This window comes from Vanessa tameamea, chromosome 23 (assembly GCF_037043105.1).
Source record: "Vanessa tameamea isolate UH-Manoa-2023 chromosome 23, ilVanTame1 primary haplotype, whole genome shotgun sequence".
Taxonomy (NCBI): domain Eukaryota; kingdom Metazoa; phylum Arthropoda; class Insecta; order Lepidoptera; family Nymphalidae; genus Vanessa; species Vanessa tameamea.
In genome coordinates, this window is record NC_087331.1 from 1,270,273 (window position 1) to 1,291,303 (window position 21,031).

Sequence of the window (21,031 nt, forward strand, 5' to 3'; positions counted from 1 at the left end):
TTTATTGTATTACTTATTTCAGTGGTATTAAAGCAAACGTAGTATTATATTTATTTAATGAAATATATAACATTAATAAAGGTAATTTATGAAATAAAATTATTTAATCAAAATCTATACATAAATGAACAGAACCAGAACAGTACATTTTCGCCTCTGTTTGTCAAGTGATTATGAAGTCTTTTGTTTAGTACCTATAATTAATATCGAGATTTAGTAAGGGTGGTATGTCTTTGTGCAAGCACGTCTGGTACCACCCACTTATTATAAAACCGATAAACAACAATACGTATTATTGTTGTTCTAAATTTGAAATTTGAGTGAGCCAATGTAACTTTTGACACAAGGCACATTAAATCGTAGTTCATAAGTTCAGTGGCGCACCGGAGTTGAATCGTTAATATTTCTTTCAGCACTAATGTCTATGAGCAGAGTTGACCACTCGCCATTTCACATCAGGTGTCGCAGTCCAAGAACGTGTAACATAAAAAGGATGTTCGAAACATGCAAATTTACAATAATGATTTTCAACAGTAAATACTCATGACAGTAGTCATTAATATACTTCTTCCAAACGATTCGCTTATTTCAAAATAAAACAAATGATTATTGTGTTTTTTTTTTTCAGGTTGCGATGTCGTGAAATGAGAATATGAAACCGTCAATAAATCTTTGACAACATGGCGGCAAGGATCTTATTTCTGCTTCTAGTGCTTCTGGTGACTGCTGTAAGTATTAATCACATTAGTTAAATTTCGTTTATACACAATAAAAAGATCGGACTATTTTAAATATGGAACGATATGAATTTCATCGGTAAATTTAAATTAACATACTAACCATCCCTTGCATCATCAATGCACCACCCTGTGAACTAAGATGTTATGACCCTCGTTCCTTTGGTTACGCTAACTCACAGTAGAGTATTTACTGCTGCTGTTAGGTAGTAGAATATTTGACGAACCTACTAAGTCCAACGATTAAGTAAAGTATTTGATTTAATGATGAATATTACCGGAAAATATAATCAATTTACCATTCGACAGATTTAAATTTTTTATAAATAAAATCGCCTGGATTCCATCACAGGACTGATTGAACACTAATTGATAATAACAGCATTGTAAATCTGTTAATTTGTAAAGAGCAATTATGCGAGTTTCTTTTCGTTTCTTCTCGCTGGAGGCTTATCGAAACGGTGGTACTGTTTAAATATTGACGATTCAAAAACGCTTCATTGTTAAGTTTGCTCGAATAAAATACATTTGATTTGATTTTATTTGTAATATTTTATGCATTAGCAATGTTGAAACATTTTTATGCATTACTGTTTTCATTACCGGACTGATATATAATGCTTAGCTGAGTGGATTATACTCTATATTGTTCAGTTCCATTGTGAATGCAGTGTACGCAAGTGTAATTAACGGAGGTCCCTTACATAACATTTTACTCCCTTGGTTGGGGATGCATCAGATATGTATGAACTGGCTTATACTCTTTAAAGTGACAATTTATATGGGAAAATGCGAACACTCAAAATCAGCTGAGCCTTATGCATGTCAGCCTTCGTAGAATTAATTTAAAAAAGGAACAATGGAAAAGAACGCAATTAAACATAATATTCAAATTATCTGTTCGCAATCGAGGTGACAAATACTGAGGTTTAGTTAACAATTGTTAGATTCGGGTATTACTCTAAATGTCGAAAAGCGATTCTGACAACAAATCCTATAGGATTTTAGTATCTATTGTTTTGATTTGTTCATAGATTAAAGTGAACACTTTAGGGTCTTGTTTAAGTAAGTATTACAAGACTGAAAATTACTTCTATTTCACGTTTCATACTCCTAAATATCTACATATATATACATAATATAATAAAATTATGGATGGTAGTGCGTAAATTATGTGGAGTATACTGGACTCATCGATATGAACCTGACCTAACCATGCGAAATCGTCTGTAAATTTTTTGAATTCTGTAAATAATTCGCGTTCATTTAATACTCAGGTGCGTTTTTTACAAAATAAATAATAATTCGTAATTTAATATCATGCATTTTTATTTAATACATTTTTAATGACATATCAATAACTAGGGAACTTCATTATAAGAAAGGATGACAACCCCTGGGTATTACGGTTAACAGTTGGCAATATTACAAATGAGAAAATCAGTTTATTTGTTTGGTATGCTTTCACGTGTTAAATACTCAACCGATCATGATAACATTTCGTATACTCGTTAACTCCCACGGGGGGCGGAAATTAATTTAGAATAAAGTTTAATTGAAAATGTCTAGCACATAGTATCTAACAATTTTAAATTTTATATTAAAGTTATAGATTTGAACTCATAGAAAGCGATTTAGCTTGTATAATTATAGTCCGAGGGTTGATACATCGTATATAAGGCTGAATTTCGAGAAAATATCTGTGAGCATACCTTCCGTTTTCCGATATTCCACGAAATGAATATAAATTGCTCAAATATTTCTCGCTCGTGGGACACATATCGAACTTAACTCCGCTTTTCATTCACATGCCGAATACCACGGCTTTTAGTATGCTGCGGAATTAATTAAAATGTATCATGAAGTATTCATATTTCTTTTTTTTTTATGATGTCGGTTTGCGAACGAGCAAATGAACCACCTGATGGTAAGTGGTCACCACCGCCCACACTACAATGGCTCTGTAAGAAATATTAATGAGCCACCGTATCGCTGTAAGACGGTGGTCAACATTTTACGATTGAGATACAAAGTTACTCTTACTCGCTCTGCTGTAGTAACAAATTTAAAATAATAAATCCATACGTTACTTTTTTCTTGAAGTTGGTTAAAAACAGACATCGGTAAATATTAATTTTATTTCGCTGTCGACTACATTTTCATCAAACAATAGTGGAAACAAAACATTTTCTTTACATTTTCTCAAGTAATTTACTGTAATGTTTTGATTCCTGTCGAGCTCCTGTCCTCTTTTCCATTGAACCGGCATATTGTGATAAATTGAGATAGAAATTTGCCAACGAAACTTTGCGTTAAATACACAAAGATAAACCGTATAATTTTAATGTCATGTATTTGCTACGTAATTACACTGGAATAGATGTGATTACAAGTAACAGCGTGTGTTCCAATGCTGGGCTCTTCTTTTGAGTTAACTGTTTCATCACGCTGCTCCACTACGGGTTGGTGGATTCATATGATGTGGCAGAATTCGAGTTTAATTATAATTAGATACATGCAGGTTTTCCCACAATGTTTTTCTTAACCCCGAAAGACGATATCAATTATAAATACGCAATTAAACTCATGAAAATTCAGTGTAGCCGCCTGAGTTTGAACCCGCAATAATCAGTTACAATTCACGTCTAAATAAAAATAAAACACACAACATAATGATTCGTTTTTTATTTAATTTCTTTAGTGCCAGCAGTGGAACATTGAAGGGATACCTTCAATGTTCCACTCCTAGGATGAAGCCTCCTATCCTTTTAAAATAAGATTATTTTGTAGCGTATTCTTTAATACGCCTACATGTACATAATTATGTTTACATCATTGCAGGTTTCCTTACGAAACTTTGAAGCCGAATACAATTTAAGCATATGAAAATTCAATGATGCGTTCCCGGGTTTGAAATCACTATGTTCGAATAAGAATCATACGTTCCAACTCTTGAGCTATCTCGGCGTTTTTCCTGACGTTAACGTAAATAGGTGTGATAAAATTATAAATGGGCAAACGTATAGCGCTATAAAATACGTAATATGAATTTCACGCGTGACTTAAACTAAAAGCACAGCGCTCTGATGTTAACCAAACACACCATTATCGAAGATTTTCACATATTCCCTCCCTTCAAACATACGAAACGATTGAAATACTTCTCTTTGATTCGACGAAAAAGATCAAAGATTTTTCATGGAAAAATGAAAAATTGCTCAAACAGATTCAACGGTCTTTGGCTGATTGCAGTGAAGTAAAATATTCTTATTGAGTAAATACTTGTGCTGTGTCTTCGAATCGTTGAGCTATCGATAAACGTTAAACGGTACGTCAAAAACGTTTACAGATTGTTGACACGAAAAAATTGTTATATTAAAAAAACATGTTTTAATTTATTCTTTAACAGTTTCACTTTTGACATTTTTAATTATTATTAAATTAATCTCTGCCTGTATTTTATTCATTTTAATTATTTTTTCGATGTCAAAAGAATGTCGTAATTTTCTATAATTAAAAAGTTTAATAGGTTAACACTTCACTTTAAGGTATAATTATATTTTTTAGATTTTCAATCGTATTTATCTCTATTAATTTCGGAATAGCTGATCTTTATTTGAAATAAATTATATACAATTAAAAATTATATGATAATTTCATGGGCGCATCCAATAACATAATTATTTCGTAATATGCCCAATTATTTATATATTACAATTTTCCCAACCTATTAGTCAAAAAATATTTTAATATCTCATACTTCCAAAATAACAAAACAATATGACGAAAAAAAACGATCAAATTATTTCCATCGATATCACGATAACGCAGAAAGACAACACTATCCCGTATTGATTTATTGTACAAACTTTATACAGTGAGTCTAAAATGGTTTCATGATTTGGCGTTTATTGACGTCTTTTGAAAATGCTTGTTATTGACAGGGCTTTTTGTTTATAATAAGCTTTTCGAATAAACTCTACATAAACGTCATAATTATAATTATTATATTAAGAAATACGCAGTATTTAAATTCCTTTAGCAGTCAAGGAATATCGCAAGGAAATTTTGTATAATATCGTCAATAATATACTGCCAGCAGCTTCAAGCCTCTTGTACTGAGTGTTCATAACACCACAAGGCAATACTTTTGTATTTGCCTTCCTGGGGCTTTAACTCGAGACCTCGGAATTATAAATGCTAGCCAATTGACCAACGAGGCAGTCACTGTTATGTTAGGAAGTGACACTTTGAATAAGGAAATGTAAATTTTGAATCTAGTCATAATAAAAACTAATAAAAGCATGTTAGGAAAATTATGTAAAAAAGCCTTTGAAGTGATTATGAAATCAAATTATACTTTATTCAAGTAGGCTTTTATAAGCCCTTTGAATCAGTAAGTAAAACCGGTTCGGAATTTTGATTCCACCGAGAAGAACCGTCAAGAAACTCTTTTCCAACATTTGAAATATATTTTGGTAGTCAAATACAATTATGTATATTATATCCTGCCTAAAAGTCAAGAATTATTAGCGCCACGCTTTTTATCATCCCTAAAATGATAAAATAATTGTCCATATTTTTATTTTTTTATATAAATCAAACCTTAACTCTCATAACTGAGACATTCTGTATATTTCAAACATAGTCATGATATATAAAAAAAAAAAACATTTAATCAGAAACAGAAATTGTGTTGTAGCAAAAGATTTAAATTAGAAGACTATACTAGAACTGAGGTACCAATATCTCAACGATAATAAATCTACATAGCCATTGAAAAGAACTATATGCTAAAACATAAGATCATATATATCTGCAGGCTAACTGTCAAACAGTACTATGTCAATAACTAAATCGCCAATGCGCCACCAACCTCGGGAACTAGGATGTCATATCCTTTGAACTTAGCCACGAGCCAGCTCACCACGTCCTGGGCACCGGTGAGTCCCACGTACCCCCCCGCCACTTGATGTGGGGCAAACTAATGCGTTTTCCAGCGAAATAAAAAGAAGGGGTTAAAATAAAAATAAACCCTTTGTCCTTGAAGTAACATAACTACATTGCTCGAGATTCAATATAATGTATGGTATTCATTAGGGATTCGTAATAATGACGTTTTGAATTTCGATCATGTTGTCGAAACACATTGGAAGCAAAATTAAAAATTGATACGAATAGTGAAGTACAGTAACGTTATATTATAAACCAGCGGCCCAGCTTCCCACGAGTGTAATTAATAATAATTAATAAAGGCAATTGTATGATATAAATATATTGTATACCCAATGTCACTCACGAATAATATTGCTATTCGCCAGTGAAAAAAAAAATTATTTGATTATTAGTTCTGGACATTACTTCCTGCATAAAACATACAAATTTAAGCTCTGTATAATATTAGTATATATATATTAATAAAAAAATTGTGTATGAAGCAGAGCTATAAGCATATGGAAAATGTTAATCTAAGGTGCATTTATCTTTGGGCCTTATGCTATTGAAATAATCTTTGATTAAGTCTAGACAGACTGTCAAAGATGAGCGGATTACGGTAGCTGTAATGAAGATAATAAAGATGTACCTTTTGTTTGAGATTTTTTTTGTAGCGCGACATTCTATGTAAGAAAATATTGTATAAAATTAGCCACACTTTAAAGTATCTCATTACAGTTTAATATTAGCTAATAATTCATTAGAACATAGGCTTCTCGTTAGGTGAATCAAGGCTTCCATCTAGGTTATTGGCCTTTTCCACCTTCCATTCAAGCCTGCTTCAGATCATATTATCTATTTCAATGAATTGTATAAAATTTAAAAGAAAAATTTTAATATAAAATGGCAAATTAATAGCGACAAAGGAGATCTTATGAAAAAGTCTATATTAATATCTTCCAAACGAAGAACTTAACTCCTGATAGTTCTGGAATCGTCGGATTTCTCAGCGAATCAGAACAAAAGTTTATCGTAAAAATACTTTATTTCATATCTTGGACTCCAAAGTGAACTGGACGCAGTTGGCACAATGCCTGCGATTTAAACTTTTCAAAAACTTCATTTTTATTGTTAGTTCCTCGTTCCGCTTATGACAATTGCCGAATATTTTACTTCTCATTTCGACGTTTTATCCTCGGTCAGATCTCATATTTGAGACATAAATTTGGATAAAGTTGCCGTTTCTAAACCTCTTCATAGAAACCTGCAGTCTTATTCTGTAATATTTACCGTACTTTGAATCTCATTCGTTAAATGTTAAAAACGCATCTCGCCTTAATTAATTTGACAATGGTGTCGTGAGTTTCGAGTTTTGATTTGTTATTGCAGAATAGCTTTACCGTTATTGTGTATAGTATTTATTAATACACAATATAATGGTTTTATCCTCTTAACGTCATCTTAACATATATAGAGTTTGTCTTAAACAACTAAAAAAATACTAGCAAATATTCCCTACTCTTTAACTACAAAGGTTTATATTATCGATGTTACATTTATTTTTTAATCTTAATACTTGAATTGTCATGCTGGCTGGTGATGAAAACATGCAGTCACACTAAAATAAAAAATACAGATTATATAAATCACAATTAAATCAAAGCGAACTAAAAACACTCTGTATATAAAATTTTGTATTGTCAAGTTTGTTTAACAACTACCAATGTCCATTGCGAAGTTGACTTCGGGTTTCTATAATTTCCATTTCAAAAGGAAAAAAAAAAAAAAAGTATTGGAACTGAAAATTAATATTTAACGAACGTTTCAAACCAGATGTCGGTTTGAGCATCGGTTGAAAAGTCAGAAACTAAAAACGCGGTGTGTTAATTAAAAGTTTTCTACACGTTTATGCCGTTTATTTGCGAGTGAGAGGTAGTAAAGCGAATATTTCGACACGAAAACAAGGTGTGAGTTAAAAACCGACCGTATATAAAGTATTATTGGTTCCGTAGCTTTTGCATGCATAATTTATCCATTAGGAGAAGTATACAATTAACTTTATTTGTATTCAACATAGAGCTAATATGCTCTTGTTCAAATAAAGCATGATGTTCCATTTACTAAATTTGTGATTTTAATTTTTCTCGTAAGGAAAATATCGTGAGGAAACCTAAATGTATTGGGTGATAATGGAATATATATCCACCAATCAGAATTGGAGCAGCGTAGAGGAAAAAGCCATCGAAAAAAGGAAAAGGAGGCTTAGATCAGCAGCGAAATATTTGCGGGCTAGTGTACTTCTATTATATGAGAGTATTCTTGATACTTTTGGTAAAATACTTACTTCAAATTGCAGCCTTTATGTTTAATAGCGATTTATTGGTAAATATATGTATTATATATATTTCAAAATCCCCATGTACGTTAAGGTAAACCTATCAAATGACAATGTTGAATTATACTTAGATGGTGTACTAATTCATTTTAGCCGAATATTGTTATGCACAATATATGCCCATTCTCTATAAATTCATAATCTAAATTTACTTTACTCAAGTAAGCTTTTATAAGCACTTTTGTATCGTCATTTTACAAAGTATGTTAAGTGAAGCTACCACCATTTCGGAATGTAGATTCTACCGAGAGGAACCGGCAATAACTCAGTAGTTACTCTTTTTCAAGATTATAAAAACAAAGTTATGTTTGCCAAATTATATATGTTTTTAATATAACCTGCCTGGAAGTCAACAAGTAGAAGCTCCACGCCTTTCTATCATCTATATTATGATGGAAATCATGTATTGCTTTTTTTATTAATGTATTTTTTACAAATTATTTAAATTTATGAATCGGCAAAGTTAAAAATATCCGATAGGAAGTCAGTCGCAACCGGCTAAAAATCGCACATAGCCGCAACATTACGTGCTCTCTGAAGCATAGAAGCACCACTGATGCCGAGAAATTATTAAAGGAAAAACCATTTTCTTTCTACATTTCCTGCGTTTTGAATCCAGTTTTATAAACTGGCTGATAGACAAACACATCTATTAAATATACCGTTGTTTGAACGACTATTATTGTGTCCTAAATTGAAAGATCTTTGTGCAATCCTGTCTAGTTAGTTACTATCCACTTATCAGATATTCTACAGCCATACAGCAGTACTTAGTATTGCTGTGTTCCAGTTTGAAGGGTTGAATGAACTATTGTAACTGCAGCCACAAGAGACATAACATCGTAGCTCCCAAGGTAAGACGAGGAATGGTTAATCTTTCTTACAGGAAACACACACACAGTCTATAGGCAGTGGTACCTACTTACCATTAGGTGGCCCATTTGCCCGTACCTATAACATAAAAAAGTCTATGTACTGGTTAGGGGTAATCTGCCGATAATGATAGATTTTTGTCTCTTTTTATTTTTAGTTCTGGCTTGAAAAATAAATTACTTTCCTTCCTATTAACTATCTCCATGAATAATATCAAGTCGATGCGTTTGCTGTGGTATTCTGTAATAGAAGGATAGACATAGAAATATAATTTCTCATATTTATAATATTAGAATACGAAAAATCGATGAAACCTATTCTGTCTAAAATTACCTTATCATTTGAGTTTTGTTTAAACAAAGTTCTATTAAGTATACAACATTTGCATAAAATCAATCAATAAATTATATTAGCTAGTATCTCTGGGCTCCCGCGAAACTTCGCGCTTGTTCAAAAGATTTATTAGGAATTTCGAAAACTAAGGCAGGTTCTGTAGTAACCAGTAACTTTTATCCGCTCTCTAAATTTATTTATTTTGTTAAATCGTAACAATTTAGTAATTTCACGAACTCCGTGGTCGAGTAGTGTGTACACCGGTTTTCATGGGTACGCCACTCCGAGGTCCCGGATTCGATTCCCGGCCGAGTCGATGTAGACAAACTTCATTAGTTTTCTATGTTGTCTTGGGTCTGGGTGTTTGTGGTACCGTCGTTACTTCTGATGTCCATAACACAAGTGCTTTAGCTACTTACATTGGGATCAGAGTAATGTATGTGATGTTGTCCAATATTTATTTATTTATTTATTTATTTATTATTATTTAATTGCAATCAATAATACTCTTTAATTTTCTGCACATCTACGGCTGGAGCTCTTCAAAATGAGACCACAACCGATGTTTTATGTGCAGTGATCTTCCCACAATCACTGGGACAAAAATCGACTTACCCTATTAATATACAAGATTCCACGTTTATAAAGCGTGTGTGGAAATTGTATTTAAATTTTATAATATAAATACACATATAATAGATTTTAGGTACTATATAATCAAAAAACAAACTCGAATTTTAATATTCGAACGAATTTATCATTTAGTTAAAATAAGAGGTCCCATTAAAGATGATTGGTCCAATTCTCATCCCAGTATTACATAAGTCGTATCGCACCCGAATTCGACCTCACGCCAATAATACTTAATGTTATGGTCGGAGTAGATTGCGCGCCGTCTATATAATATTTACGCGAAGCCTTATTCGCTACGAGTAAAGGATATTGCTCTGCCAAGGGAATCGCCAAATCATGGCATTATAACCTATCTTTAAACGACTTTGGACGGTTTTATACGAAAAGAACAATTACATTTAAAACGTGATATTTTTGTGTAAAAGCGTTTCATCCTTAGTTTACATTTACTATGTTAGACTCAAATTACATTAAGTTCAAAGAGGATTATAAACATTTAACGAAATTTCATTTTCTTGAATTTAAAAAGAGCTCTGAATTAAATTTTCGAATCCATTTAGATCCTTCTTCATTCTTGAATTAAAAAAAGACAAAGTTTTATAAATTTCAATTAAAATATTTAATTAATAGTGGCTTGAGATGAGATGACTTAGTGGTTATAATAGATCTTAATTGAAGATTGAGGCGATAACATTGAGAAATCATCACTGCATTTCATGTGCTTAATTTTCACTCCAATTCTAACCAAATATCCTACCAAGGAAAACATCGTTAAAATACCTGCATGTATCAGATGAAAGTCTATCACACGTGCGTTAATCATTGGAATGATATGGCATTAGCCCCATAACTTATCCTTAAGGACACCAGCAGTGTGACGATCACAATGTATTCGTTTTAAAATAAAAAGCTACAAAATCTTTTAAAACCTCAACAGAAATAGTTTTCAAAACTTTCTTGAAGGTATATTTCAGCTCTTTAAAACTACCTAGAAATGTTTCTGGGAAGTTTATGAATCATTACGAAGTTGTTAAGAATTTAAATCAAGAGATTTTAATATTGATAATACTATTAAATGTTTAATGTTTTACTTAGTGGTTTGTATATAGTTTGTGGTGTGTTGCAGTGAAACAGTGTAATTACAGGCGCAAGGGATATACCATCAGATCACATGGTTGTCGGCACGTTAGCGATATTCGACCACTTATGCAAACAGGTGGGCTATTCGCCCGTCTGTCGAAACAGAGCCACTCGACAATACGAATTAAAGGTCAAGTTTCTGTGATTCAAAATTTGGACGAGATATTGATTGCTTCAATAATTCTGTAGACTTGACATTGCCTTGTTTATATACATATAATGCCACATAAGAAGGCATATAGTAAACACAGTAAAATGTGAATAAAATAAAATAAATTATCCAAAAGTCTTAACAGCATAACGCTGTCATTTTTTGTAAACAGTTACCATGTCGCTTCGAAATTGGGGCTCACAAATTTACTCGGCGCATTTGTTAATATTATCTTTTGTATTGTGATAATTCCATAAGTTTCTCGTTTTAATTGTTTGTATCGTACAAGAGCGGACTTGTCGTTTGTCACATGCTTCTGACATTGATTTAGTATCTTCGGTACAATGGGGCCGAGCTATTGTACCCCTCGTACAAGATTATTCGCTTAGTTCAAATGAGGGTACTTTGAAATACATTATACACTGGACAATGATGCCTTTATTGTATTTTGTCTTTCTATCGTTCTTTGAGATACTTATATTTAGAAACATAATTAATAATTTATTTTATTTAAGTATTACAAGATCTTAAACTACTGATTTTTAGTACAGTTATATTAAAAGATAAAATTAAAGGTTAACAAGAACAAGAAACTTAGTGATTTCACCGATAATATACAATTCTAAAATAAAAATATTATTAACAGAAGTAAGCTCATAACAACATATTTGAATCATGATGTTACAGTGTTGAATTAAATAAAAAGTTACCACCGGTTCGGAAAGTACATTTTACCGATAAGAAATAGTAATAAGTACACGGAATAGCCCTAAATTTATATAATTTATTAAAAAACCGATTTAGATTTTTTTTTCGTAGGTATAGATCTATTTGTAGGTATAGGTACATCCTGTATGGTCCCATTTCAAATTGAAAAAAAATTGAAGTCGGTTTTTTGTATAATTTTTTATATTATATCCATATATTTTTACAGTCTATAAAATCTTATATCGAATGATAAGCTCAATTTATCGATCTTTTTTCAACATAAGCTTTAAATTTATGTATATGTAAGTACCATGCATTAGCAGCCTGTAAATTTCCCACTGCTGGGCTAAAGGCCTCCTCTCCTTTTGAGGAGAAGGTTTGGAGCATATTCCACCTCGCTGCTCCAATGCGGGTTGGCGGAATACACATGTGGCAGAATTTCGTTGAAATTAGACACATGCAGGTTTCCTCACGATGTTTTCCTTCACCGCGGAGCACGAGATGAATTATAAACACAAATTAAGCACATGAAAGTTCAGTGGTGCCTGCCTGGGTTTGAACCCGAAATCATCGGTTAAGATGCACGCGTTCTAACCACTGGGCCATCTCGGCTCCAGTACCATGATTTGCGGAATTTTATTATATAATCAAATGTGCTGATATTTACCCTGAGGATCTTATATTGACTTCGGAAATTCGGAAACTTGGTGTAACAAGTTTATGTTTACTTTTCATGTTCATAAAATGATTTTCGCTGATTCAAGATCAATTTTATTAATAATAATTTACATACTATTCTTAGAAACATAATTGTAATACGGAATATTGTTGTGATATATATATTGTATGATATAATATAGGAATGTTTTTCTAGAGTAAAAAGTCAATACCCCAGAAGTAATATGTCGTAAGACATTATATGACTAATATCCGTTATGTCTAACTTTCCTAACCGTATGCTGCGGAGCCGAGTCTACCTGTAAAGGTTGACAAATGAGAATTTCATTGGAGCTTGAAATCAAAACAATTCTTAGAAATACCATTGTATCATTTATACTGATATTTCCGAAATCAAATGTTTTTATTTATTTTGATTTTGCCAATTTTGCTGGTTTGTAAATTGGCAACTGATAGGAAATGAAGAAAATTTAACATACCTTACATCTTCAAAGCGCCACCAACCTTGAACTAAAATGTTATGTCCCTTGTTCAAAATCAAAATATATTTGACTCAAGTAGGCTTTTACGAGTACTTTTAAATCGTCATTTTACAAACGAAGTGAAACTACCCCGGGTTGAAATATAGATTCTACCGAGAAGAACCTCAGTATTTACTCATTTTCAACATTTAAAATACAAAGTTATGTTAGCTAAATATAATTATATATGTATATAATATATTCTGACTGGATGTCTTTTTTTTTTTTTATTTACTTTACAACATCCACGGGCTCACAGTTGCCCGTGCCTTTTTTTACATTTTATTTTTATAAATTGTGGCGTTATTTTATATTTTTACTGAACATCAGCAGATCTTCGCTGGACTTCGAGCTTGTCGTCTTCTTGGAAGATCTGACTGGATGTCAACAAGTATTAGCTCATCGCCTTTCATCTATATAATCCTGTATTTAATAATATTATGCTTTTTTATTGCTGTTTGTCTGTGGACTATGTTATTAGTGGCAGGTAACCAGACGGGCTTGCACAAAGCAATATATTTTAATTTGCTATTATTCGTCCCTATTATCAAAATAGTATCTTTTATTATATTAATAAAAACACAAAAAAATATGGTTACATATCTCCTAAACATTAAGGAATAGGAATTCTACAATTGTTTTTTTTTTATGATATAGGTAGGCAGACGAGTAAATGGGCGACCAGATAGTAAGTGGTCACCACCGCCCATAGACAATGACGCTGTAAGAAATATTAACCATTCCTTACAACGCCAATGCGCCACTAACCTTAGGAACTAAGATGTTATGGCCGTTGTTGTCGTTTAAACTTATTCAATCAGAGATACTTTCATATTTATAATTAGATAATAATTGTATAAGAATCATTTGTTAAATCACATAAAAATATATAGTTTTCTTCCAGGATTCCTAAGAAAGAAAGTTTCCAAGAGAGAAGTTTGACGACTGTAGGCAATACAAAGTTATACGGATTAATCCCGTAGCATGTTCCTTTAAGGACTATGGTATAAATATTCAGCAAGCGGGTCAAATACATTCTTACGATCGTGTTATAATAACACGAATACCTTAGCCGATCATTGATTTTAACCGTCAAAATAATTTGACATGCACCTTTAAATATATTTTTTAATTCGGTTTTGATTGGTGGACGGGCCAATGGAAAACCTGATAGTAACTGTTCACCACCCTATGATGATATGATATTGATATATTTATTATGTTACGGTATTTTATTTAAATAATAATAACTTATATTAAGGCCTTCAGTACATACGAATGAATTTAAAAAACATCTACGGTAAAAAAATCATTTACGCGTGGAATGTTGGAAAGAATGCTATCATTTCCTCGTTTTATCGAAATTCCGATTTACTGGGCGAAAAATTATACAATAAATACACGTATTCGATGTATTTGAATATTAAATGAAAAAATCCTACTCATTTACGGTTATTCATTTAAGCAAAAGTAATTATCACCCTGGTAGAATAGCACTTGGCTCTTATTTTTGCTATAGTAATATCTATATTCATATTATAAAGAAGCTACATCATTACTGAGTGCTATAGATTATTAGTAATATTGCGAAGTCTGGTCGAGTTGCTAGTAATAAAAAATGCTTTAATCATTATTTTCAATAAAATGTATTAATAATAATTATTTTTATAATGTTACCAAACTTATCTTCGGCTGATATTGATTTAGTATAATCTCCTGAATAACCATTGGATGTTTAAGTATGTAAAGTAACGGTTGGAAGAAGACCTCCTCTTCCTTTTTGTGAGGTGTTTTGGAACTCATTTTATCATACGCATATGGCAGATTTTCATCCGACACATACAGACTTTTTCATGAAGTTCTAGAATGTGTTATAATATTAAGTAAATAAGCTATAATAAAATAACATCACTAATTGTTTTAAATATTATAAATCTAATAAATGTAACGATTCGATTTTTAGTATATAAATAAAATAAAAATTTTATATTCATGATAAACAGTCATAAGATTTGAATATCATTTAAACATTTTCTATAACTGAAACTTTTTCCTTTGCACAAAAGCGGTTGTAACTACGGACGTGGTCCGAACTACGATACAAAACAATTTTCAGTGCTGATTTTATTTATATTTCGAAAAGTTGAATTATGAGACCGTTGGCAAAACTATTGTTTCAACGAACTTTCTCGTGGCTACTGAAATGAACAGCTTGTTTCGTTTTTATGAATACCGATTAATATAATGTGTAAAAATGGTTTTATAACATTATTCCCGTTAATCCCACTGCTGGGCTAACTCAACGATTTGAAGTGTAGGTTTGGAGCTGATTCTACTACGCTGATCCAATTTCCACGTGTAGACTTAACATAACACCGATTTAACATTAAAGAAAAAAAAGTTAATAAATTATTTTACATATAATATTTCAGCTGGATTAGTCAGACTCGCATTCATATATTATCTGAATTTTATTTACACCTCGCATCAATTTAAAAGTCTCATATTTAATCATTTTACACCATCTGCGAGCACTTAGAAGTGTGTTATTTATGTAAGAGAATTTATTAATGTTCGAACAATTTTTATTCAAATCGTTTCCAAATCGAAGTATGTTTTTTATTTTTTTTCAAATAATCTTATCAAACCTTATCGTAGAAACAACAACTGCGTTCGATTTAATGTAATTGCAGCATATTCTGTGAAAAAAATGTCTGTAGACAGAACAATTATTGATGTAGAGATAGAAAAAAAAGTTTGTGGATTATCGATATATTTTTTACAAGACATTGTAATAATATTATTTATTGTAATACATTTTTCTTCATTTTACTTTGATTATTAATATTAAAAATGTATTTAGTGTGTATTTTTGAAGTAATTATGGATGATGTACGATGACAGAATTTTGGTCTATGACTATGGCCAATTTTTTTTTTAAATAATTTATGACCGTATGATTATTTTTTGAAAAATTTAAAGTACATGTTAAAAAATATTGTTATGTAAGGCAAGTTACCCACTACAAGAATATATTAAAGATTAAAAGCATGAAATGTAATTGTTCTTTACTGACGTACTCTGTCATTAAAATTGTTGTCTAATAATGGTCTAGTCGGTAGGATATACTTTCCGAATTGGTATCTTTCCATTTAAATTTACACTGTTACATGATGATTCAAATGTGCTTTTATGTGCCTACTTGAATAAATAATATTTTGATATTGATTTTGGTCCAGAAAAGGAAAACCAACGTGATCGTTTAGAGAAACTATTCTTAAATTGTTGTTGGTATAGAGGAATTGAGGAAACCTCGTTCTGATTAGTAGGATCGGCTTAAATGTGGAATATAACATACGAATTCCACATTTAACTTAATTTAGTTTCTGGTCCATAATAAATCAAGGTGTGCCGCAAACATAATATATAGCATGTTTGCACTGGATAATCAAATCATAAAAAAGATAAAAGATCCAGTCAAAGTCAAAAGTCTTTATTCAATATAAAAGCATTACACTTAAATAAATATTGGACAACATCACATATATTACTCTGATGACAATGTAAATAGCTAAAGCACTTGTGTTATGGAAAATCAAAAGTAACGACGGTACCACAAACAACACCCAAGACAACGTAGAAAACTAATGAACTTTTTCTACATCGATTCGGCCGGGAATCGAAACCGGGACCTCGGAGTAGCGTACCCATGAAAACCGGTATACACACTACTCGACCACGGAAACCACGTCGTCACTTGCTTATTGATTGTGGAAAATCTACCAACGGTTCGGAAATAATCACCTCGAACCTCAGAAGAACCGACGAAAGAAACTCAATGGGTTTTTTTAATGACGTTTTTTACAATTATTATAATCACAAAAAAAAAATAAAAATATTTTCTTTATTTAAAACAGCCTGAACGCGATCAGCTCATTCCCAAGGTTTGCAGTCAACTAAGAAGTTATTAGTTTTGTAATATCCTTTAGTACACAAACGCTCTTTAACGATTCTTTTAAATTTTACATTTCCAGTAGTTAGAGTTGGATGTTAAGTTTGCATAAAGACCTTCCTAAAATTAGACTTAATACTAAATTGCTCAAACGAAAATTATGTAATAAATTTTCTTACCTAAATCTGTTTCTCAAAATATTACAATTTCATAATCACTGAAATCCGAAGTTACAGTTCAGGTTAAATTGAGTTATTTAGTTTCGCTGCTATGAAATTTACTGTGCTTTATATTCATGCTAAAATGAAATACTGACGATTACATTTTATTTAGTATTGCAACAGCTTTTTAATATCCGACTACGCGAAGGGTTTCTACTATTAACACTTTCTGGGTCAATAATTGTATAAATATTTCATAAAAATTACTTAGCTATTTTGTCTTGTATACAGTACACTGAAAATAAGGAATTTATCAGGTCGGATAAATTAATGTCCCCAATAGTTGCCCTATATCCCCTAATTTTATAACTTCAAAATGAAAAATATTAGGAGCACGTATTTTGTAAATGTTTGCAAAACTTTCATCATTTCATTTTAATGTAAGTAACAATAATATTTGAAAATATATAATTGATCGAATAAAAAATCTTCGAGTACATTTGTTGAAACACACACACTGGAACGCACTATCACACACATAATGATGTACACTAATCTTAATACACTTCAAACTTTTGACTTTTCTTTGTTTATTTTCAAATACTAATTTTATATGACATATATTATTATAACACCTTAAATTTCGAATAGAAATTAAAACGTGGGACGTATAGTTTAATGAACAGTGCGTAACACTGGTTAACAATATAGATGTTATATTGGTTATTTTAGAAAAAAATATTTATTAATAACATAACGATAACAAAATAAAAGAAATATGATAAACAAAAAAAAATATATATCCATAATGCTTCTCGAACAAAACAACACTTTGTTAAAAAAATATATTTATTTTTATGTCAACGCTACTCATCAATATTCATAGACGTCAGGTAGATTTATTAGGGCCAATCATATGATTACGTTATCGGGCCGGGGGTAATTTCGTACGATACCCTGGATTACGAAGGTAAATAAAGAGTGATGTATGCAAAAAGCTTTATCACTAACAACCGACCGACCCTGCTTCTGCATGGGCTTCATTTTATTACAAGAAGTCGAAACTTGAAAATAACTCTTAATGTCCTTCTACTGAAAAAAACGTTTGGAGTTGAAATTAACAGCGCTCGACTTATAACTTTATGCATTTATTATATTATGTTATGTGAAACTTCTTCGTTAGAGAAGGTCAGAATTCATCCTACATATGGGTTCTATCAGGATGTATTCCTTCCACGGTAGTATGCGCAAGCAATCTCGTGACGTCTCCCGAAAAGACGGAGTGGGTATCGCTGGTTATTTAGTGGGTATTGCGACGCCTTCAGCGCCGGCGAGCCTCACATACCCCCACATCATGTGGAGGAAACGCGTAATGGGGTTTTCCAGCGAAAAAAAGGTTGTACTCCTTCACCTCCGAGCACGAAATAAATTAGAAAAGAAATTGTTTAACACCGTGAATATATAGTGGTTCTTATCCGGGCTTAAACTCACTCTCTTCAACTAAGATTTCCATTTTATGACCACTAGGGTCTACTCATTATAGGTGCTATAATTTAAAGTAATTTTGAAAACTTAATCTTTATCCACTAGGAATTCTTGGTCAGAAACTAAATCAAGGATTATTAGGAAATAAGTAGATATTTCGTCAACTTGATAATGTATATGTTTTCAAAATAAATATACCTAATAAATCATTATTTATTTGGTCCGCAGAATTACAAAATCGTTTGGTATCATTTGGTTATATAAATCTAGTTAGGTGAGTTTAGGTTAGATTTTTGTTTGATAAACAAAATTAAACATTTTTCTCACTCGCTCATTGCCTACTTCAAATTTAATTTTATATTAATTGCATCAATTCAGTTATATTTGCTGCTTACTTGAAGCAGCTCCATTTATTTTGCTTACAAAGTAAATTTCATTTAATTTAGGTCACTATTTAATTGACACCCAAATTATTTTAGGTAAACCCTCGATTCCTCGTTCCTTATTATAGTTTAACATAAACAAAAGCTTGAATTGTAAGACGAAAATCGAAAAGGAATTTCAATTCTCCTTTTGTGATAAAATAATTTATAATGTGTTTTCAGCGTCAAACGCACTCGCTTCAATTTTTCTACAACAATACGACATGACCCCATAACACATGCCGCATATTAAATATTTCCCGCTCGCTAAGTTTGTTGAATAATTTTAATTTTCTTATTGCAATAAAGGGTCCCATGTACACAAGTTTCTAATTTAGATTCTCGACTTTTTACTGCAATTGACTGATTTTTTGGAATGAAGTTCTTTTACGCGGCTGACCTGTATTCGTTTCTCTAATAAATCCACGGTTATTTTTAACTTGACATTATGAAAAACTTTGTATTTATTGATTTCTAGGCAGAATATATATAAATTTAATTGTACTTTATTGGCATACTCTGTAATTAGAATTGTTGATAAGAGAGCTATTGTGTTTCTTGCCGGTTCTCAACAGAATCTACTCTCCAAAGCGGTGGTAGCTTTACGTTTAATTCGACAATGTAACATTCAGACGATTCAAAAGTGCTTTTGTGAGACTACCTGTATAAAGAATATATTGATTTTGACCTAATTTTTATAAGAGTATCTGGTTTTCGCAGTTCCATTCGCTTTAAATGAAGACTTGACGTTACACGCGTGCATTTTTTTTCTTTAACACTAAAATTATATTTTAAAGTTAAATATGGAAACAATAACAGGGACGATTAAAGTATAATGAAGGTGTAAAGAATGTTAAAGGCGTCAATTGTCTAGACGTGCTTAATTATAAAATTCTTAAGCGTGAAAAATCTTTATTTATCGTACCATACGTGATTCTAATAGTCGAAGCCATGCCTCGTTCAATTACTTGATCGAGTGTATGTCAGGTTAAAATATTAATTACTTGTATCAAAGAAATACATAACATACATATATAATTGTATTTAACTAGCATGACTGTATTTTTAGATATCGAAAAAGAGTAACTACTGAGTTTCTTGCCGGTTCTTCTCGGAGAACAGCTTTAAAGGCAAATTGATCCGTTTTAAATTATTATTTGTTTATTAAAAAATTACCAACCAAAATTATAGTATTTTACTAACATCCATAACACACAAAAATAAATTACATGAAGTATACTCGACATTTGTATGAAAATGAATCAATTATATCTGTTTGCGATTTCTGTACACATAAATATGTTACTGTGATTTACTTTTGGAGTTCTACAAATCAAACATACAAAGTTATCGTGTATTTGTTATAGTTTTGGCAGCGTTCGCTTGGAAAGCGCCCAGGCCGACTATTTCCTCCACGACTATATTGATATAACAGATAGCCTATCCCAAAAATTATACAACATATAAAATATAATGTATGTCTCTCCTTAAACTACAAATCATAATATGAGAGCTCTTTATCAATTAGATTAGAATATTATGGGAATTAGAAAACATAAAAAAACAAAACACGATTATTCTGAATACCATAGAAAATAAAACTTTTGAAGATATTTTAGATTAATGTCCAATAATAATACTTAACTAATTATGATAAAATGAGTTAGATTATTATAATTAGTTTATGTTTCAATTTATTAGCTCATGTCATTAAATAGAATATATATTTAGAAGAACGTGAAATTCGTTCACTCGCGTCAATAGTCTTAGCGTCCCGGGTGTAAGTTTAAGGGGATATTTGCAAAAATTTGTTAGGTACCTGTTTGCGCAATTTTGGATATTCGTTTTAACACAGAACTTGACGCAGTTCTGGAATAGTCCATAAGATGAATCGCGTTTCGGAGTAT

At 31.4% G+C, this 21,031-nt stretch overlaps 1 protein-coding gene across 10 annotated transcripts in view; it reads left to right on the plus strand.

Annotated features, from left to right (window-relative positions):
• Positions 1-615: 615 nt before the first annotated feature.
• Positions 616-21,031, plus strand: part of LOC113397709 (protein madd-4) — a 165,293-nt gene continuing 144,877 nt past the window's right edge. For all 10 annotated transcript variants that reach the window (XM_064218553.1, XM_064218556.1, XM_064218558.1 and 7 more), the window contains exon 1: positions 616-728. In XM_064218553.1, coding sequence (XP_064074623.1) covers positions 681-728 — 48 coding nt within the window. In that variant the 5' untranslated portion in view covers positions 616-680. The remainder of the gene's footprint in view (positions 729-21,031) is intronic.